This window comes from Acinonyx jubatus, chromosome D1, assembly GCF_027475565.1.
Source record: "Acinonyx jubatus isolate Ajub_Pintada_27869175 chromosome D1, VMU_Ajub_asm_v1.0, whole genome shotgun sequence".
Lineage (NCBI taxonomy): Eukaryota > Metazoa > Chordata > Mammalia > Carnivora > Felidae > Acinonyx > Acinonyx jubatus.
The window spans coordinates 95,860,066-95,881,986 of NC_069390.1; the positions used below are offsets into that span (position 1 = coordinate 95,860,066).

A 21,921-nucleotide genomic window follows, 5' to 3' on the forward strand; every position below is an offset into this window, starting at 1 on the left:
CGTATCCCATCTGGTCCAGGAGACCTCCCTCGATAAATTCAACCTGCGCCATCCCTCCTTCCCGAAAGTTCTCCAACACCCGGCTCGGCACTTCCTATTACAGTCTCTTCAAACTGGAAGGTACTTTGGAAGCACAGAGACCTTCAGGATGTCTGGCTTAGCCGTCTCAGGTGCACAGGTGAGGAAATACCTGCTCTTCTCACTAACAGTAACGATATTAATAGCGAATAAAATGAACACTATTGTGCCGGGCACTTCAGATGTATGAACACCCATGTAAGTCTCACAATTAAGCCCATTTTATAGCGGAGAGCGCTGAGGCACAGGAAGGTAAAGTGACTTGACCCAAGATTGCACAGGAAATAAGCCACGCCAGGATTTGGACCCTGGCAGTTTGGTTCTGGAGTTTTTGCCTTATTGCTTGCCTTAATCTATTTATACTGTTACCGTCTGACTTGCTCATCTATGTCTCTTCTTCTTAAGTGCAGAAGTTTTGTCTTATCCTTCCCTAATACGTCCCGGGTCCATCCACTCCCTGCTGCACAGCGAGTGAGCACACAGCAGGTGCCTTAGCGGTGTGTCGAGACTGGTCCCCGGCAGAGCGAATGCCCCTCCTGCCACCAGGTGGCAGCATTGGCCAAGAGTTCTTTCAGAACTCGGCGACGAGCTGTCAAATAAAAATTTAAACTTTTATTTCTGGTACAAATGATAAATACTTTGCATTAAAAATCTGGAATTCAAGTTTTCCTCATACTTCGTGCTCCCCCCCGCCCCAGAACTTTACAAAAAATATTTCTGTCTCGAGGAGGGAAGCTGGGACCTGCTCTCCCAACAGAGTCTGGGTCTGGGGAAAGGCACGTGTGGTTTGTGTCCGGGCTGGGAGGCCCTCACCTGCCCCAGTGTTGGGAGGACAGCAATGAGCAGAATGCACTGTGATCTGGTGGAGGGGCTATGGCAATGGTCCCCGACGGCCCCCTCGCTGGGACGTGGTCCCCTCCTCGTTGGGCATTTGATGGTGCAGAGGGGCCAGCCAGCTCCTTCCAGATGGGGGAGTGGGGGTGCGTGTGTGTGGGGGGAGGGGCGGGGGGGAGGTCGGTGTAACAGGCACAGACACCTTTTCGGGTCTAAACCTTCAAAGAGTTCAACAGAATCACGGGCCATCACATTTTGTTTGCTTGAAAGAGAACACTTCAGGGGAGATGAAGGGGAGGGGGACACACCCGGAGAACCCCCTTCTCTCTGTCCCCAAGGGAGGCACAGGGTGGGAGTGGGGGCTGCCTTCATGAGTTAACCCCTGCCATGCCACACCCCTTTTCACAGTCTTGAGTGATGGGGCCAGAGGCTCCGGGATCAAGGGAAGAGAAGGGAGATAAGGCCTCAGTGGGGGGCGGCCACCCCCTCCAGTGGCTGGGGGAAGGGCGGTGGACCCAGAGCAGCGAACTCAGAGACGGCCCCCTTTCACCCCAGCCCAGCTAGGGGTCCTCATCCCAGAGACACAGCTGCCGCTGGGGCACAGAGAAGTCGAAGCTGTAGTTTTTCCGGCAGCTGCGGATGCCGCACTTGTAGGGGGTCGGCCGGTCACGGCTGTGGCAGTACTTGAGCATGCAGGGGTACCAGGCCAGGCTCAGGCCGTAGCGGCAGACACAGGGCTTCCCGCCATCCCCCACCTGCCCGCAGCGGGACAGGTGCACCTGCTCTGAGGCCTCCGGCAGAGCCTCAAACACGGAGCTGTCCACACCTGCGGGAGAGAGGCAGGCATCAGCAGAGGGGAAAGGGAGGGGGGAGCCCGCCCCGCACGGCCTCTTGGGGCATCCCATCAGCCCTGCGAGCTGAGCATTTCCATTCTTGTCTTTATAGAGGAGAAACCCGGCCCAGAGAGGTTTAGTGATCTCACTGCGGTCACACAGTAAGGAGCGGGAATAGAGCCCAGGTCTTTCTGACTTCAAGGCCTTCCTTATAGGGGCACCTAGGTGGCTCAGTCAGTTGAGCGTCCGACTTCGGCTCAGGTCATAATCTCATGGTTCGTGGGTTCTAGCCCTCCGTCGGGCTCTGTGCTGATAGCTTAGATTTGGATTCTGTGTCTCCCTCTCTCTCTGCCCCTCCCCTGCTCATGTCTGTCTCTCTCAAAAACAAATAAGTGTTAAAAAGAATTAAAAATAAAATACCACTATACCAGGATGTGACGGAATACAGACGTGGGGAGAAGGAATAGAAAATCGAGGAGAGCTTCTTAAAGGAGGTGGTATCTGAGGAGGGCCAGGTAGGGAAGGACCAGCACAAACATGCTGGGAAGTCAGGGTGGCCAGGGTACACGCAGGGGTGCTGGGGGAGACAGCAGTGACCTGGCCCCTGGCTTGGCTCAGTGGCCACGGGACGGACCAGCCTCTCGGGGGGACAGTACTGAGCTTGAACCTCAGTTTGGAGTGCAGCTTACTGGGAGGGGTGTGTGTGGAGGGCATGAGTACAGCTCTTGGCTATTTCTTTTTTTTTAATGTTTATTTATTTTGAGAGAGAGAGCACAAGAGAGCAAATGGGAGTGGGAGAGGGGCAGAGAGGGAGAGAGAATCCCAAGCAGGCTCCAGGATGTCAGTGCAGAGCCTGTCGTGGGGCTCCAACTCACCAACTGTGAAATGGTAACCTGAGCCAAAGTCAGCCGCTCAACCGACTGAGCCACCCAGCTCCCCCTGTTGGCCATTTCTAAATCCAGCGGTGCCCTGGGAAGGGCAGGCACTTCTCTACTGCTCGGCTGGCTGGGCAGAGGACCAGGGGCCTGGCATCTCCCTGTCCCCTCTACACAGAGGACCTGAGGACAGTCCTGGGAACGGAATCAGGAAATGGGGCAGCAGTAAAGCCACACAGGCCTAAAGGCAGGGACCACACCAGAGACGGGAGAGAGATGCTGGCACCAGGGAAGGCATGAAGGAAAGGAGAGAGGGGGGCAACAGGGGTGGGCAGGGAGGAGTGGGTGCCGACCCTGATACCTGTGCCCCCTCCCCCGACAGAGGTCCTGTGTTCTCACTAATGGAAGGAATGAGGTGGGTGCTGCCTGCGTATCTCCCTCCGCACGACCTGGGAAGTCACAGGTCTGTGGGTCCCTACCTGGAAACGGTCGCTTTCATCTGGCTGACTCCTCTCCCCGAAGAGCCACACGGGCACCACCTCCTCCAGGAAGTCTGCCCTGACCGATCCCAGCCCGGTTTCGGGGTCCCTCCTCTGAACTCCCGCATCTCGTTACCGCGCTCTCGCCTGGGTGATGTGATCCCAAGCTGACCTTGCTCCAGCCAGAAGCGGACGTCCTCCCGGCGGGTGTAGATGGTATCCACGGCCTCGGCACACACGTTGCGGAGATGGGGGCTCAGCAGGCCCCCCTGGCTGAAGTTGACGGCGATGTCCATGTGCAGGTGCTCTAGGCCCCGCACCTCCTCAGCCTGCCGCACTGCTCGTGGGTTCTTCTGTGTGGAGAGGAACAGCCACTCCCACCCGGCCTCCGAATGCTCCCTGCCCTGCTTTGCCTAATCGCTGAGAGTCAGACAGGCCAAGGCTGGTTGCCTTCAGAACCTTGGGGCAGGCTGGCCGTCTAGGGGCACCCGGCCTCTCCTCCAGCTTCCGGAGACACCAATCCTCAGGGCTCAGCCGAGCCTCTGCAGCTGGCCACTGGCCGGCGTCTGGGGCTGATGGAGAATTCTGACAGTCATCAGGGCTGGTTATTGGAGGTGGCAGCCGGGCGAGCTGGCCCAGGACAGATGCCCCCGGGGTCCCACACCTTCCAACAGGCAGAGAACAGAGTCTGGGACCGGGAAGGGAGGGGAGGGCCTCGTTTAGGGAACACAGATGAGGCTGGGGGAGAGGCCCAGGGGCCAGGAAGGGACAGGGAGCAGGTCAACGGGCTGAAGGGTTCTGAACACTGTGCTGAACACTTTCCATGCACGCTCTCATTTAATTCTCAGTATAACTCATTTCTCCATAGGAAAGTAGAGGCTTGGAAGGCAACGTGTGCAACGTTCCCGGGATACAGGGGGGTGGCACTGGGTCTGAAGGCATATCTGACCTCGGAGTCCAAGCCCAGAATCTCCACCATAAAGGGGGAGGAGCTGAAATCTGGAGGCTGGAGGGATCCGGCAGTTGGGAGTCAGTGCAGATTAGCGATCTAGGGTGATGGGGTTAGGTCTGGCCTGGGGCGATATCAGGGGTTCAGGACTACGGGGTGAGAGTGGGGCGCCAGGGGTGAGGGTGGGTCAGGGGCTGGGTGGGAGAGTGAGGTCGGGGTGCGGTTCAGGCTCGGGGCTGGCTGCAGGGCTGGGGGCTCTGGGGCAGGAGCTGGGCCAGGGAAGGCTCGAAGTGAGCACTCACCTGTCGAAGCTTGGCCATGGCCTCGCTGGGGATGATCTCATTGTGGTGCAGCCGGGTGACAAAGCAGAGTGCCTGGAACTGACTCTGCCCCTTCTCCAGCTCCCCCAGGATCAGGGCTCGGAAGATCTTCACGTCCTAACGGGGAAGGGCAGGAGCATGGGGACCAGCTGGAGTGGGCGGGGCCTCCCACCCAGCGCTCAGCCCAGGCCTTGGACAGGACACGTGCCTGGACACTGCCCCGCGACGGACATTTCCCTCCTGCTGGTCTAGGAATTTTTATCTTTCCCATTTAAACCCGTGATTCGAAAGGGCACACCCCAGATGTTCCAGAGCCCCCTGGAAAATTCACATGGTGAACCACTAAAAAGTCTTTTCAAAACAGAACTGTTTAAAAAGTACAGAATTTCACCTTGAAAGAAACAGCACCCTGTTTTTGGTGCCTGGCTCTTTCAAGGCTGGTGCCGCCCCTCCGTGGCACCCGCGTCACCCTGATCAGGGTGGGTCACAGCCTCTAGAACTACCTGACCAGGCCATAATAGGGGAGGGGTTGAACTTTTTACAAGTACAGATCCCAGAGTCTTTCTCATATTCTTGGTCAGTAGGTTGGGTGGGGGGAGGGGGGCGGTGCCTAGAAACTGGTGCTCCTCAAAATGCCCCCCAGTGCTTCTAATCGGCCAGGCCCCTGGCCATCCCATCTCAGATTGAGGTAGTGGGCATGGGAGGGGGTTAAGGGCAGACGCAGCCCAAGCTGGCTGCAGCTGTTGCCAACTTCCGGCCTGGGGGAGCTGGGATGGCTTACCTCTCCCTTCCCCCCTCCACTTCCCCTTTCCCCTCGGGGTTACTAATGGCATTACCAGCAGGCCAATGGCTCCTTCCTGTTACTCACTCATTGCGTGCGTGCGTAGGGGAGGCTGGAGGGGAGCAGAGGGAGGAGGGAGAGGGGCCACAGGGCAGGATGGGGTACCCCTGCCAATCTGGCTGCTGGAACACTGTGCTCTGACCCAGCTGCACCCAAGGTGTCCCCCTGCTCTCACTCAGCTCTGTGCCTTGGCTAACTGCTCCCAGTGCGAAATTAGCAGGCCCCACTCAGAAGTGGTCTGGATCTGTCATGATGCTCCCTGCCAGGGAGGTACCCTGGCCACAAGGACCATTCTCCTCTAGAACCCCAATGACCCTGCACTGGCACTGAGCATATACAGGCCTGTGTAGTTATTCGTCTTTCGACGTACGTGCCCTGGCCTCGCCCACTGAGAGAGCCCGCGGTGACTCAGGGGGTACGGTACGCCCACTAGAGTATAAGTGCTCTGAAGCAGGGGCCAAGGTTCCCCTTGGGCTCCTGTACAGGCAGTGAGGGGAGGTCGTACCCCAACTCTGCCTTGTATTAGCCAGCGCCCAGGCATATCTTCCAGCCTCTGTAAGCCTCACTGGCAAGATGGGGACGCTAAGGCATTTCCCTGGTAGGCTTGTGTGAAAACAGTGTGGAGGCCACCGGAGAACGCCCGCCCACAGTAAGCACTCAGTAGGTGCTAGCTGTCGCGAATCTCGAGTCTCGTCCTGGCGGTGATCAGCAAATGGTACAGGTGGCCTGTGTGCTGCCATCCCATAACCCCCGTGCACTTGTGAGGTCCCTTGACTACAGGGATGGGTCTCTAACTTTCCTCTCCTACAAATGGTCTCCAGCACAGGGAGGTGTGGGCATGTGCGGGGAGATTTTCCACCAATATTGCAGAAGGAGAGACTGAGGCTCAGCTGGCGACAGAGGTTCCACGGGGCTCTTTCCGATGCCAGATCTCAAGGAAGGTGAATCAGAGCTTGGGTTAACCCAGCTTCCTCTCAACAGGAAATCCGTTCTTGGGCCCTGAGGCTGGAATCTCCTTGTCCTGCCAGGCTGGGCCATCCGATCTTCCTTCCGTTTGCTCTTGGCTGAGGGGAGACCGGAGGCCGGTACGCTCGTGTATTTTCCACTGGGGGCTCACTTCCTGCCAGGTGAGACCTGACACGAAACTTCCCCTCCTAGGGCTCCGGGCAGCCGGGTGTCCCCGGCAGGACCCCGAGGCAGGATCCAACATTATTTTCAGCAATGACTCTTTAAAAGAACCTTATCTGGAATATTCAGAGCATCTTCTCCAAGACCCCAGCCAAATGCCTGCGGTCTGGCAGCCGCAGAGTGGTCTCTTTGCTTGGGGATATCACCTGCCCACCGTTCAGAGAAAGCATTTGAACTCTTAGACCAGACAGGAGGGTTAAAAACAAAACAAAACAAACAAACCTGCTTTGAGTTGTTTTTTTTTTTTTTTTTCTCCCCTGCCTCTATATTAAACAACAATGTTGGTGACGGCAGCAAATGGGGGCACTGTATTGGGAATCTGACTGGGGGCGAAGAGAGGGAACAAGGATTTCTCATTGAGAGAGAAGATTTACTCGCGGAGGGCAAAGATTTATTGAAGCTTATAACTGGAAGGGATAAGTCACTGTTCTTATGAGGATGTATCGTCCTGTCTAAAATCCTCACAACAACAGGAGGTAGGGAGGATGATTATTACTGAGTTTGGAACGGGTTACTTGCTCAAGGTCACGGGACAGGAGGAAACGTGGCCAGAGTTCTAACCCCCGGCGGTCTGACTCCAAAGCCAGTGTTCTCTCAACCACAATGCACCGGTGCCTCCCAGGTGTCCTCGACGCCCAGCTCGAGAAACTGAAGCTCAGGTCCAGACAGGCAGTGTGGTCCGCCCTTGGCCACACAGCTGGCAAGTGGCAGAGCCAGGATTAGAACTCGGTTCCCTGGCCCAGCCATGCCTGGAGGTCCTGCGCAAGACCTGCCCTGGGAGTATGCAGCTCCCACTCACGGTTCAGCGTGACTACCAAAAAGCAGCATCTGACACAGATATGAGGGTGACATGAGGCAGGACCACCCTCCTAGCCCGCCAGCCTGCCCTGCCCAGAACCTCCGTAGACCAGTGTCCCTCCCACCCACCTTCTACACCTCAGACTCACCGCTAAGGTCCCGGGGTCCCCTTTCCCTCCAGCACAGAGGAAAGGGCAGGGGAAGAAGTTCCCCTGCTTCAGCAAACATCTGGCCGGATGCTAGGCCCAGGCCAAGGAAGTTTCTATAGGGCTCCCAGGACCCTCCAGCCCTACGGGAGCCGGCCAGCAGGCCGATGCAGGAGCAGGTCAGTAGTGGGGCAGAGACCTGAGCCGTGCAGCCGGTGTGGTGAGTGGGCTGTGGAGACAGAGTCTGCTGAAGTCCTTTGCCTATGGCTTTGTTTAATTCAGAGAGCACGAGTGGGGAAGGGGCAGAGAGAGAGCGGGGGCAGAGGATCTGAAGAAGGCTCCGTGCTGAAAGCACAGAGCCCGAGGTGGGGCTCAAACTCATGAACTGTGAGATCATGACCTGCGCTGAAGTCTGATGCTTAGCGGACTGAGCCACCCAGGCCGTGCCCCCCCCTCCCCCCAGCCCCCTTGGCCTGTGGTTTTAAGTAAGCATCAGGAGTAGATAGGTTGCAGGACGGCACAGTAGTTAAGGACAAAAGCTCTGTAGCCAGAAGTACCTACGTTCAAATCCTGGCGTTGCTCATACTAGCCGTGTAGCCTTGGGTGAATTAACCTCCCTGTACCTTAGTTTCCACATCTGTTAAGTGAGTTAAACTAACAATACCTACACCTCCAGGGATTATTGGGAGGGAAAAATGAGCAAAAGGTCTCAGAACACAGTGGGCTGAACTCTCTATTATTGTTGCCATCTCTGGCCTTGCTCCAACTGTGATCTATTCCAGGCCTGCAGACGCAGGAGCAAAGGGTTTTCTCCTCAAGAGGCACCCGAGGCCCAGAGAGGTCGGGGGAGTCCTCTGGGAGTGGCAGGTAATCAGCAAATCCGTGGGAGAGCACTGGTTAGCATGACCTGGGGCAAGGCCTTCACAGGCACCAGGCTGGACAGGGAAGTGGCCAAAACCAAGGCAGGGGCCCCTGTCTTCACGGGGCTCATGGAGAGGCTGGCCTCCTGCAACCAAAGCCAGTGCACCAATAACGGCCGAGGGTTGAGGTTTATGATACGCGCTATGGGGCAAAGGATGGACGGAGGGGCATTTGTTTTCCCCTTAACGATGGCGCAGGGAGGCGAGGAGGGAAGGAGGGAAGACTTCCCTGGAGTGAGGGACATTTCAGTGCTCCTTAGCAGTCAAAGGATGTTGGGGGGCTTTCTAGCAGAGAGAAGCGTTTACAGAAGACAGGGAAATGTGAGGCTCTCTTAACACCCATCTATCCCTCCATGTTGTTATTGATCTGCCTAATGCCTAATGCCCTTCAAAGACCCCTCCAGAGGCTGGCATCCACTTCACCAACAGCTCCTCTTGGACTCCCTGAGCATTCAACTAAAGAGCTGGTAGTTCCCAGAAGAAGCGATGAGGCCATGTCACTTTCCATGAGCTGATTCCTCTGCTGGGGATGCCCTGTCTTCATCTGCCTACCGTGTCTCAGGACTCGGTTCCAATGCATCCCCTGCTCTGGCCCGTCCCCCCCCAATGCTACCCTCACCAACCCTCCAGCAGACTCAGCCGGCCCCAACCCCTAACCTCTACAGCACGAGTCCTATTGCGTTTGCAGCCCTGTCTTGCCGTACCTTCCAGACTCAGCTCCTTGAGCCTGGGGCAGTATCTTATTTGCAGCCATCTCCACCCCCTAGAACACAGTAGGTGCTCAGTAAGTGCCTGGCAATGAAGAAACAAAGGCAGGAGCCCACAAACGAGAACGTGGAAGCATTCTGGGAAAACCACCAGGGGCAGGGCAGGGTGAGGGAGGGCAGAGAGAGAGGTCGAAGGAGGAGGCTGGTGAGAGGGGAGGGGCAGCGGGTCTGAGAGCCCAGCCAAGGAGTCTGGGCTTCATCTAGCAGATCCCCGGAAGCCACGGGTTTCGAGCTGGACTGGAAACTTGAGTTGTGCCGGGCCCGCATGCACCTGATCTACATCGACAAAGGACCCCGTCCTCATGTGGCATCTTTTGCCTGGGCAGTAAGTCATCCAAGCCCTGCATGGCCTGCCCCTGGCTCAAGGGCGGAGACCAGGCCTTACTTATGCCGTAGCCTCAGGGTCTGGCACAGAGCTGGGTCGCCACTTATCAGCTGAATGAATGAACGCACGCGTGCACGCGTGCTCCGGGGCCTCCATCAATTCCCTAGCCTCCAACAAGAAGGCTGGTAGCCCTCCAGCTGCTATTGTGGCTTTTAGAGGGTTTAGGGGATCACTGAGCTCACGATCCAGTGAGGTTCCAGCGGAGGACGTGACCTCCACAAGTCATACAGGGGCAGAGCCAGGACCAGAAGCCCAGGTCTCCCGACTCACAGTCCAGTGACCTTCACGCCCCCCACCAAGCTCCCCTGTCCGCCCTTGTCCAGATCTCCTCCTTCTCCACACTCACTCCCCGCCAGGCTGTGCTTCTGAGATCCACTGCAGCTCGCAGAGGGAAGGCTGTGCTGGCTCAGCTGTGCTGGGGCTCCGGGTGAACACCTATGAGACAGTGGAGGGCCACTCCGGGAAGCACAGGGGCGGCAGGGGGCGGGCAGCCCTCTGCACTTGAACGGCAGACATCCTGTGCCAGGCCCAGGTGCAGCCTTCCTGGGGAGAGGCCCCAGGGGAAGCTTAATGTCAAGGAAGGGGAGCGATGCTGCAGACAGAGCACACAGGAGTTCGGCTGCAATGACAGCGGAGCGGTCACACCGCCCTGGACCGCCGACCCCCAGCCTCAGATAAGACGGGGGAGAGGGACACAAACTTCTCTTTTGCTTCAGCCGCTGTTGTGGTTTTCTGTCTCAGCCAAGTAATACGCAGGGATGCCCGCCTGCCTCCCCCCCATTCACGGGCCACGCGTCTGGAGTCTTTCACGTGTACTTGCTGCTTCTAGAACAGTCTCTTTCACATGCAGTGGCTCCTGTCTCTCCCCGGCTCCCATCGGCTCGGCTGCACACGGCCACCCCCCCCCCCCCATCCCCCTGCCTCGCATGCTGGTTGCTCACAGGAGCACTGCCTCCCTCCGTGTCCCCCCGCCTGTGGAGTCTCCACCTCACCCCTTTCTCTGAGTCAGTGTGAGGTCTCTCAGAGTCTCTCACGCAGCCTCACGCACTCCCTCACCCACGGTCTAACAACGTCCTCACCCCACTGTCACACTCTGCCCCCTTCTCCAGAGAGCCCATCTGGGGAGAGGAGGGGGCCTCTGCTATCTCAGACCTCCCGCCAGCCCAGCACTCTACCATGGGGAGCCGAAAACTAAGGGGGCCAGGGTGGGGAGCTGCCCTCTCCCTCAGTGCCCTCCCAGCCACCCACCCTTCTGTCCAGGGTCCTTGCGAAGCACCTGCTCCCCCCACCCCTCCTTGCTCTTGGACAGCAGGCACGGTCTCCTGGGAGTGTCCTCGGCCATCTCTGTCTCCTTCCCATCACACCAGAGCGCATGATTCTGAGGCCCGGGCTGAGCCAATCTAAATATTTATTTTTCTGCTCCTGGCTGGGGCCGCTTTATGGCTAGAGAAGGGGCCAGTTTTGTTGGACCGTGGCGGCGAGGAGAGGCAGCCCGGAACCAGCACCTTCCTAACCCACACTGGCTGCCTAGGGCAGACACAGGAGCGCCTTGGCCCCTCTGCCCCATCTACTCTAGCAGGAACAGGGGTGGGTGGGGTCAACCCAAAGCCAGGCGGGGCACATTCCCAGGCGGATGCCCAGGGACTTACGCTGCCCCCATTACAGGGATGTCTGCATACCCTCAGGGCCAGTCCTGGGACAAAAGCTTCTTGTTAAGGGGCATTAGCACCACCACCAGTCAGGCGCAGTGCCCTCTGCCCTCCTCCCAGCCCCCCCCTCCCCCGAGCCCCCAGTTCTCTGTCAGCCAAATCCCAAAGGTCACTACTGTTCCAACTGCCCCGGGGAACAATGTGAGGCTTTATGTGGATCGACTGTGCCCCACTGTCCCGCTGACTCAGGGCTCCTAAGATGGGGCTCCATACTCCTCTCTCACCCGGATTCCCAGCCCCAAATGCCTCTCTTGCTCCCTGCCCTTTATCGGAATCCACAGCGGCAGCCGATTAAACACTTGCCAACCTAAGGGACGGAAGAGCCTAATGACGCGCTGGCCCCTAGAGCAGAAAGAAAGCGCCAGAACAATGGGCTTGCCAGCGGGCAAGGAGAGCCGGGGAGGGGGGACCTGCCGGGGCCCTGGCTGGCACCGCTACCTCACTTCTCACGAGCCTACGCTGGCCTCTGCTTTGCCACAGCCTCTGATTCACTTCTCATCGGACCGTGAACATCACACTAGTGTCTCGGCCATGCCTGTGCCGTGTCTGGGCCTGGGGCTCCGAGAGGTCAAGTGGCTCGTCAGGACGCACAACTGGCGAAGGGCAGAAAGATGTACACAGTGAATGTTCAGTGGTCTCCATAAGATCTTTTACAAACGGTCCCCGGACCCCCCCTCCCCCCTTGCATCCCCATCTCTCTAGAGGAAGAGCCTTTTGGCACAAAGCTGCCAAGGGCCAATACTCAAATCCACCAGGGGTTATGAGCTCAGGAGGGTAGGGGTCCAGCTCAGGTCTGTAGAGAGGAGGGTTTCCCTGTAGATCTGTTCCTCTGCATGAAGGTTTTCCGTCAGCTTCCTTCTTCCCTTTCCCCTCCCCTATTCAGGTATCTTCGGCCTTCTGGAAGAAGCCTACTTACATTATGGCGCACATAGTCAACTGCGATACAGTGGAAAGATCCCTGGGTCCTAATCCCGGGTCATTAGCCACTTGATCTTGTCACAGTCACTTCAGAGCTCGAAACCTCAGTTTGCACATCTACAAAATGGGGGTAACCCCTGCCTCACGAGGCAGTAGGGAGGATCAAAGGAGGCTGTGCGTGAAAGCACCCAACAGCGTGTGACCCGAGGGACCACTTGGCACGTGAGATACGGGGACATGCGGTTCTCATCACGAGGCTGCACCGTTCCTGTGAAAGAGACAGCCGTACCCTGCCTCCCCCCATCTTATTTCTAGCAGGCCACTCCTCCCTGGTTCCAGGTGGCAGTCTTCACTGCCTGACCCAGGATCTTTTGCTAGGACTCCACCTGGACATTGGCATTCAGGGGTGGGAGATGCTTGCCAAGCTTCAGGGAGCATATCTCAACCTTCCCTCAGGGCTCTAGATCCCTGATCCATGGAAGAATTCCTCAGACACGGCAGAGGGACTGCTGTGAGCCCCGGGGGCCCCACGGCCACAAGCCAGGTTGTTCCATCCGGTCACTGCTCATAAACTCCTATGAGGAAATGCTCTGGACTCCAGAAAAGTCTGGGCCTCTCCCGAAAGCATCTCTGCTGCCCTCCGTTCCCCAAGAAGACAGCCCGTCCATCACATCCCTGTGTTCCCAGCTGCTACACTTCAGAGGCCCAACACAGAAAGGGTAGGGGGAGACTGGTCTCTCAAAGCTTCTCCGGCCTGACATCTGTGTGACATGACATCCTGTTATAATAAACAGCCTCCGGCAGCGCGCGGTCATTTGCACATTCCACATCTTCCAGACTACATCTGACAGCATGCAGCTTCCCACGCTGCTCCCTCACCCCAAGCAGGAGCCCCCTAAGGCGGGGGCTCTGGTGCCCTTTGGACTGTTCCTTCCTGACTCCCACTCACCCATTGGCGCTCAGGCCGGGGCTCAAGTTTCAAGGACTCTTCTTGGGTCCTTCAGAGTGACCTTGAGCTGACCCACACCACCATATGGCTCCCCTTATCTTGGCTCCACGGCACAGCCCCTCAGGGTCCCTCCTGCCACGCTTCTGGAGGCTGTGGTTCCTTCCTCCCCCCTCCCATTGCACCCACTGCTCTGAAACAGTTGCACATGACTTTCTCCTATCTTTCAGGCCCACCCTACCCTTCCGGTCAGCACCAAACCACACTGCCTGCAACATGACTCATCCCTTCCCTCAGCTTTTGGACACTCAGACCAGGGAGCCAAGGGGAAAGAGAATTTGGACAGGGACACCAACCTGGGGGAGGGAGACAAAGCGGTCTGACTGACAAAAAGCCAGGTTAGAGCCTGGGGGCGGGGACGTGGCCGGTATTAGATATTTTCTGGTGAGTACGCGCATACGAGTATAATTGCATCCACGGGATTTGGATTATAAAGGAGAGTACCGTCGACTGGGTGTGTATTAGGAAGGACGGTGTGCGTGCCGCGGGCAGGAAGAATTAGGCCTAACGCCTATACGCTGCTTCAAGCACATTAGGGTTCCCCTGGGTAGAATGACGGGTTGCCAAGTGCTCAGTGAGTGTGGGCTCTCCCTGTATTTAACAGTCCAACCTGGGCCCCGCCTCCAAGTCCCCTCCCTTCCCTGGAACAGCTATACCAGTGGTTCCCGAACCTTCTGCCTGCTGGAAATCGTGGGGCCTCTTTAAAAATACCGTTGCCCTCAGAGATCAGATCTAATTGCTCTGGGCTGCACCCCAAGCATCCGGATTCTCCAAAGCTACCCAGGTGATTCTAATGGACATGAAGTCTGGGAGCCACTGAGCCATGGCACTTTTTTCAAAGCCAGAGCTCAGTCTGCCTGACGGTCAGCAGCCTTGGGGCAGGGTATGCAGCGACAGAGGAGGGCCGCTTGATAGCTCCAAGCGACCTGTGGAGTCTATCGTCAATCCTTGCCTGGGCTCCAGGCTCTGTGTCCTACAGCGAGCGGATTACTCTGATTACTGTTACTGCCTCGCCGCCTTCGGGTCCAGCGTGGCAGGGTGGGGAGAGCCAGACAGTCCTAGAACACTGCCTCTCAGTGGAGGCAAACAGAGAGGGTGGGAGGGGCTGGGGAGAGGGGGCTGGGGGTGGGGAGAGGCTGGGCCAAGGGCATCCGGCACAAGGGCAGTCCCTGCAGCCCTGGGTATTCTGGCGGGCCAAGAATGACCGCTCCGTGCTCGGAGGGGCTGGTCGGCAATGCTGCGGTGTGACTGGGGGAAAGGGGTGCCCAGAGGGCTGGTCAAACATTACTGCCGGGTGTATCCGTGAGGGTGTTTCCAGAAGAGATGAACATTTGAATGGGCAGAAGGAGTAGCAGAGATGGCTCTTGCCAGTGTGAGTGGGCACCAACCAATCCGGGGAGGCTGTGGATCGGACAAAAAGCAGAGGAAGGGTGAGTGCGCTCTCTCTGCTCGGGCTGGGACATCTGTCTTCTGCGCTTAGACATCGGCACTCAGGCCTTGGGACTCGGGCTGGAACCGCACTGCCAGCTTTCCTGGGCCTCCAGCTTTTGCAAATGGCAGATCGTAGGACTTCTCAGCCTCCACGATCATGAGGGCCAATCTCGTGTAATAAATCTCTTTCCGTGTATCTCACTCTACGTCCCATTGTTTCTGTTTCTCTGGAGAGCGCCCACACGCCGTGCTTCGAGGAGAAGGTTATGATGAGGGGCTCAAGGCACCTCCAGGCTCAGCACTGACTCTGGGTCCATCATTCAACCTCTCTGGGTCCAGGCTCAGCACGGAGGGCCCATGCTGCACTGTGATGTGGGCAACGATTACGAAAGCTAGCGGCTTCCATTTCTTGAGCGCTTAGCACGGGAGCCAACGCATAGTGGGCACTTCATGTGGATTACCTGTTTACTTCTCATGATAGCCACGGGATTGGTGCCGTTATCACCCCCATTTTACAGATGAAGAAACGAAGGCCTGCAGAGATCAAGTCCCCTGCCCAGGGTTAAACCATATCGATCTCATTTCAGTCTGGACTGTCTCCTAAAGGTGAGAAAATGGCAAACATTGCCATTCCTAAGTGGACTGGGGTGTTTGGTACACAAAACAAAAGAAACACAACGTTCAAGACTTCTTCCCACGGGAAAAATTGTTACGTCTACATAGAACCTTGTGTAAATCTGCCAAAGGCTATGGGGCACAAGGCCTTGAGGACTGAGAGGGCCACAGAAGGATCCGCATAGAAAAGCTGCTCTGGCCAATGCAGACAGCAACTTGGGTGGGGGAAAGGCTATGATGCCCCGCCCCGGGCTAAATGAGAAACCCGGAGCTGGAGAGCCCTTAGAGAGCGGGTTCCCTTTCTGCGCCTTCCGCCCCCAATTCCAGTCCTTGCTGGTGAATTAGGAGATGCCAGGGCGGGTGTGAAATGCCGGGTTCTGGGTCAGAAGCTAACCTGAAAAGCAGACTCTGGACTAGAGTCAAACCTGGGTGGAGGTTTGAACCACTGCGGGGATTAAAATGGGGCCCTTGCCATCAGCTCCAAGTGGCTTCTTCAACTGGGCAGTCAGCCCCCTACTAAACTCTCAGCTCCAGACCCCCGTTCCGCACCCCACTGCCACTGGGGCACTCCCCTCTCCTGGCCCACAGGGTAGAGTAATAAAAGAGTTTATGCTGCAGCCAGAGGCTATAAAAGCTCAGCCCTACCCGTTGTGTCTCTCACTGATGTCCTAGCCACAGCCTCAGCTGCTGGAGAGGTCCCAGGAATAGGGAAGCCTCTCCCCAGGGTTCCAGCTACCATAAAACAGTCGGCATTGGGCAGGAAGTTTAGGAGACTCTTGTCCTGGCCAGAGCGGCACTCTCAAGTACAAAGGGCTTCAGTGGAAGGTTAGAGGGGAAGATGAGACTACCGCCCCCTGAGGGGTCTGGCTACTCTGGGATTTCCCAGGAAAAGAAAGCATTTGACAAAATTTCCCCTGGAGTTTAGGTGTGGGGAGGCAGGAGGTATTCTGGCCCCGCCAGCTTCCTTCTCCCCACACACAAACCCACCTGCCTCTACCTGAATGTGAGAACCTAGCTTGGGCCTACTGAGTATGGAAGGGCCACAAAGTCTTGCCAGCTGGGATGACCGCCCACACCCCATGGTCCACCTATGTCCCATGTCAGTGACAACTCAGTAGTTTTGGGACAGGTCGGCAGTCAAGCCCTATCTCCGCTGTCCACTGGATCCCCTCACCATGCTTATCTATGGCAGTTTTGCTGGGTCCCTAGCTGCCTCCCCAAGTTCTGTCCCTTTCCTCTCAAGCTCCCACTCTCTAAGAGGGAGGAGAGAGAGATGGCTTGGGCGAGGCTCTATAGCCCTGAACTCCTCCAGCTGTCCAGCTATCTAACTGGCCTCACCTCTCCACTTCCCCAGAGACAGGGCCTCCTTTTATCAGAAGAGGGGCTGGTGTGTGCATGTGCATGTGTGTGTATGTGTGTGTATCAGGAGACTCCTTTCAAGTACCTACTCCTCACCCACCCTCTTTCCTTCCAGAATTCCTGCTGCTGGGTCACCGTTAGTCACTCACTGCCCTTCCGGGCCCATTTACTGATAACCCCCCAGTTCCTCCAGTCTCCCCCCAACCCCAACAACCTTGGGGGCCACGTCCACCTTCTGGTTCCTTACACATACTGAATAGGGGCTGGTTTCTGCCCCCTTCCTGCAATCTGGGTCAAAACATGGAGGTTGGCCAGCCGTCCTGCCAGGCGCGGTAAGGAGTGGCAACTCTCCCAGAGTGCGGGGACCTCACGTAGGGCCTCTCCCCAGGTTCTCCTTCTTCAAGCTTCCCAGCCTTCCAGACCCAGGAGCAGAGGTAGCTTCTCCTCGGTCCCGGAGGGACAAGGGACAATCAGCTCTTACCTCCCAGCCTCCCTCCCGCCATGCCTCCGGCCTAGAACGGTGCAACACGAGAGTTGGTTCATAGACTCCAAAATGTCAGAGCTGAGGGGCCTGGAGCCACCTCACCGACCTGTGCAGAGGTGAAAAACGAGGCCCAGAGAAGGAAAGGGACTTGCCCAAGATCACACAGCAAGAACCCAGGACCTCTGATTGCCAGCCCAGGACTTTCTCCTCCAGAGCACAGGGAAATGACTCCAAGAAGGGAGTCAACTCTTTTGAAGGAGAGTCCACACCTGGAGGGCTCTGGGAGAGCTGGAAGAGAAGTGGGCAGAAGGCTGGGAGTCAGGGAGAGAGAAGGGGCCTGGGCACCCAGAGCAAGGGGGTGAAGGGCTGGAGGGCCGGCGGAGGACTTCCTCCAGCAGAATGAAGGGGCCGGATCTGGGCGCCGGGGACCCCGACGACCCCGGCTCAGTCTCTCCCTCTCCTGGCCCGCCTTCCACCTGCAGGCCTCAGTGCGACCGGGGACCCCGGGGCGCCCGGGCTCCCACGTCCCTCCAGGCGAGCGACGGTGCCTCACCTTCTTGAAGTCGGCGGTGAAGGAGACGAGGGTGCCGTCGGGCTTGCGCAGCTCGAGGCTGATGCTGTCGGCGTCGCTGTCCGCCTGCAGGCTCTCCTCGGTGACCTGGCCGTCGGGCAGACGCACGCGGACCCGCAGCTCGGCCGGCGCGCCCGGCCCCGCGCCCACGCCGCGCGGCGCCCCCAGCAGCGGCACCAGCAGCGGCGGCAGCAGCAGCAGCAGCAGCGCGGGGGGCGCCGTGGGGACCCCGCGGCGGCCGGGCGGGCGCATCCCCGGGGGCCGCCGCCGCCCTCCGCGGGCCCGGCGCGCGGCGTGCGAGCCGAGAGGGGCGCTGCCAAACTTCGCGCGAAGTTGCTGGCTAGTTCGGGGCGCGCGCGGGGCAGCGGCTCCCCGGGGGACTCAGGCGCGGGGGGCCCGCGACGTGGCGCGGACGCACGTGGACTGCGCTCCGCCGCGCGCCCCCCCGGCGGCTCCGAGGCGGACGCGGCGCTCCCGGGGTCCCCCCTCCGCCCGCCCACCGGCCCAGCGCCGCGACTGCCGCGGCCCCCGACTCCGGCGCGGCGAGACTCTGTTTTGCACTTTTCATTCAATCCCACCCCCCGTCACTTCCTTCGGAAAACAGAAACCACCAGGACCTGCCTTAAAGAGACCGCGCACCTCTCGGCCCTTAAAGGGCTCGCGGCGGCTCCCCGCGCTCCGGCGGCCGCCCGGGGCAGGGGGCGGGGACAGGGGACCGCGGCGCAGCGGCTTTGTGGGAAAAGGGCTTTCTCAATCTCCCTCCCTCCCTGCCGCGCCCCGCGCGACCCGGCCGTGTCAGGAGTTGGCTCAACGGGCAAATCCCTTCCTCCCAGCAGGGGCGGGACGGGTGACTCTTCCCCCGTCCCGTCCACCTCCCCCCGCCCCCGCCCCCGCCCCCGCCCCTTTGGCTTGCTCTTGTGCCACGTGGACGAAATAATCGGGCTTGGTGTTTTAGGGGTTTTGTTTGGTCTTTTAGTTTCTCTGACACAGCGAATTTCTAAAAACGGTTCTGCAAAATCAGACCTCACCTCGCCTTCAGCCTTTCGACTGTCTTGGGTCAGGAGAGGTGAGCCGAGGTTCTCGCCCTCATTTGACATCCCTCGGGTGTGGTGCCTTGATAAGTCAGGCCACCTCTCTGAATACGTCCCCTCGACTTGCGCGCACATTTTGTGAGCCCCGGGACGGCTTCTCTTTTCAGTCCCATCGCCCTCACTTACCCCATTCATGGCCTATCCTCGGTCCTGCCCACCTCCCAAGACCCCCCCCCCCCCCTTTCTCATAGGCTGAGCAAATCCAGGGAAATTCAGGAGAATGACTAGGGACTCGGGACCCCAGCAATCGACCAACAGGGGTTCTCCCACAAGTCCCAAAACGATATACGCTGCCATGCACCCCAACAGTGACCTGAGTGAGGGCAGGGAGATCTGGATGCCTGCTTCCTCTGATCAGCTGTGTGCTTTGGGAACGTTTGAAAAATTCTTTGGGCCTAAGCGTTCCCCCGTGTGCAGTGGCAGTTGCCGAGACCTGTGATATCCTGCCAATTCCACGGAAGAGAAAGCCCCAGGGAGGTGCTCAGAACCTGTTTTTCCCTGAGGTCCTTTCCACTTCTGTGGATCCTAGGTCCCCCTGTTTCTTTTGAGATCTTGATCACAGATGGTGACTACTCCCCTCGCCTCTGAAGCCTCCTTCCCTTCTAGGTTCTCCTCAGCACAGGGTTCTTATTAGTACCGGAGATGACAGCAGGAACCCAGGCAGCCAAGAACTGTGAGGGCACCAACAGCAGCCCCAGACCCTGTGAACTGCAGGTTTGGGCCTGGAACCTGTCTCCTTACTACCCACCCAGGGATCTTCCTACTACACCCTGCTGCCTACATTTACAGGACTGAAAGGGGTTCAAGAGATGATCTAGCTCAGTGTTTTCCAAGTTGGCCTTACCAAAAGAATCATCTGGGTGCTTGTTAAGAAAACAAACACCCGAGTCCCTAAAGCTAGCCACGCAGACTCCCTAGAGAAAAGAACCAAGGATTTGCATTTTTCACAAAGGCCCAGGTGATGCTTGGTGTAAGGGGTCTGACAGCTGGTACTTAACAGAGGGCTCAGCATAGGGGATCTAAAACAAACAACATCTTTCCTGGGGAACTGTCCTGGCCCCTGAGGAGTTTATCTTCACATCAGGGAGATAAGGCAGGCTGTCAGAGAATGATGGATTAGCGCAAAGGCTGTTCCTGAGGCTGGCAGAACGGAAGAAGAGAGATGCCCAGGGTCTCGAAACTGGCCCCCTGCCTGATAGGCTACACATCCCAATCCGGCGTTAAAGCTAGATCTCGAATGAATCAGTCCACACAGTCACTGGGACCTCACCCGCATTTCCTAACTTCCCCTATTCCAGGCATCGTCAGCTCTGCCCCAAGCCGTGTTCCCAGGCCCCTTCCCCGTCACCCCGGTGAGATCCCGGGAGACCTAAGCCAAGAAGCCCTGTGTGTCTGGCTTCTTTTTTAAGTCTCTGAGGCTGTCTTTATCTCCATTCCAATCCTGGGTTTGGAAACGAAGAGAGAAGACCTCGTCTCCTCTATCACCTCCTCGCCACGATCAGCTTCCTCCGTTAATTTAACCACAGATCAAATTAGATTTTTCTTTTGAGATACAGGAGCTGATGTCTCATCCCCTGCCCCCCCCCCCCCCCACCAGCCCTGTCTTTGTCCCTAGTCCTGCCTTTTGGTTTCACCAGACCAAACTCTTCAAGATCCAGGACCAAGTTGGAGTTTTCCAGGAAGACTTTCTCAGCCACCGAGCTACAGCTCTGCCCAGCGCCTCTCTCTCTGGCCTCTGGACTCCCACAGTGACAATTACCGTAGCACCTACCATTCATTGTATCCTTATTACGTCAAAGTTCTGTGCCAAGCGCTTTACGTGTATCATCTTAGTTCATTTTCATGGCAACTCTCCAAAGTAGGTTCTATTCTTAGGCTCTTTTTCACTGACTAGGAAACGGAGGCTTACGGAGGTTAAGTAACATACCCAAGGTCACACAGGTAGGGGAGCCAGCGGGGACTCAGACGCAGGTCTGACCGCACAGCCCTTGCTTGGAGCCACAGCAGGGCTTGCCAGGAGCCCTTGCTTTCCACCACAGGCACACAGCCTGTGCTATGTTCTCCTGTAACGTAACGGTTTCATGTGCAGTTGTCTTGTGCCCCAGTTAGTTCAAACAGGCCAGCTCCCGTGCTGGGAGCACACAGTGCACACACAGTGCGTCCCTTAAACCAGCCAGGCATAGAAACATCCATTCTTCGTAAATGTAAAGGCCCTCAGAGGAAGAGCTCTAACAAGCCTAATTACCCTGACTACAACCAAACAGCCCTCATTGTCAGAACATTCTTTATGTCAAATCTCAAGCCCTCTGCCCCACCATAAACCAATTTCCTTTCCTTTCTGATCTGGAGCCCTAGAAAAGCAGTTGCAAGTGGTGGTTCAAAGCAAGGGCGTCGGGACCTCAATCCTGGAGCTGGGCGAGCTCTGTGACTCAGTGAGCCTACTTCTTCATCTGTAAAGTGGGCACATAAATGCTTACCCCACTGGGTCATTTTGAAAATTAAATCCAAGCCCCTGGATACAAAACCCTTCACAGTATGTTTGGCATAGAGTAAAGACCAACTAAATGGTGGCTATTTTTATTTAATGCTGTTTATTCTCTCCCATGGTATCAAATACAAAGTCCCTCTGTGACCTGCACACGACTCTCTCCTCCCTTGGCTCACCCTCTCTGTACGACTACACACTTTTTCGGGCACACTTTTTCCCTGTGTTCTCTTTAGGTCTTCCATTTTATTTTTGCTCGGGACCTCTCAAACCGGGGAGTAGGCGGCCAAACATCGGGAGGAGTCTCCCCTTTGCTCTTTGGACTTAGCGTGCCTCGATCTGGTAGGAAGAGAAATGCCGGGCCCTCTCCCCACCTGTGACTTGGAAAACAGGTGCCGACAGAGTCCCGTCGAAGGCTGAAAGGGAAACGGAACCAATGACCTCTATCCAGAGAGAGGACGGATGTGATAAGGGGCTTGTCTTTGCAACAGTGGACAGATTATTTTCTTTCAATTTCTTGCTGTGGCTGGCGCTTGGCTTGGGGTGTGGTGTGGCTCTCAGTTGCTGGGCCCTGGCACACAGGGCTGGCCACCTGCGCCGTGAGTTGGAGGAGGCGCTGGGGCTGGGGCAGGAGTGCTTGCTCTCCTTTGCCTCTCCAGGTCGCGAAGCTCATCACTTCGCTGCCCAAGCAGAAGTTCAGGTTAGTCTTACAGCATCACACAATTACTCGGTTACATAAATCCAAGGGTGTGGTGGGAAAGTGGACCGGAGAGGTAACGGACCGGGGTAGAGAGCGGGAAGGGAAGAGAAGGCCGAGACAGCCATCCTTTCCAGGGCCG

The 21,921-nt window shown here is 57.4% G+C and overlaps 1 protein-coding gene across 1 annotated transcript; it reads right to left on the reverse strand.

Moving 5' to 3' along the window:
* Positions 1-1,150: 1,150 nt before the first annotated feature.
* On the reverse strand, positions 1,151-18,240 carry OAF (out at first homolog). Its single transcript, XM_027036744.2, has 4 exons — positions 17,489-18,240; positions 4,351-4,485; positions 3,272-3,452; positions 1,151-1,738 (listed from the first exon to the last, which is right to left on the reverse strand). Exons 1-4 carry the CDS (start codon positions 17,756-17,758, stop codon positions 1,473-1,475), a joined length of 852 nt encoding a protein of 283 aa, XP_026892545.1. The 5' UTR covers positions 17,759-18,240; the 3' UTR covers positions 1,151-1,472.
* Between the last annotated feature and the right edge of the window lie 3,681 nt (positions 18,241-21,921).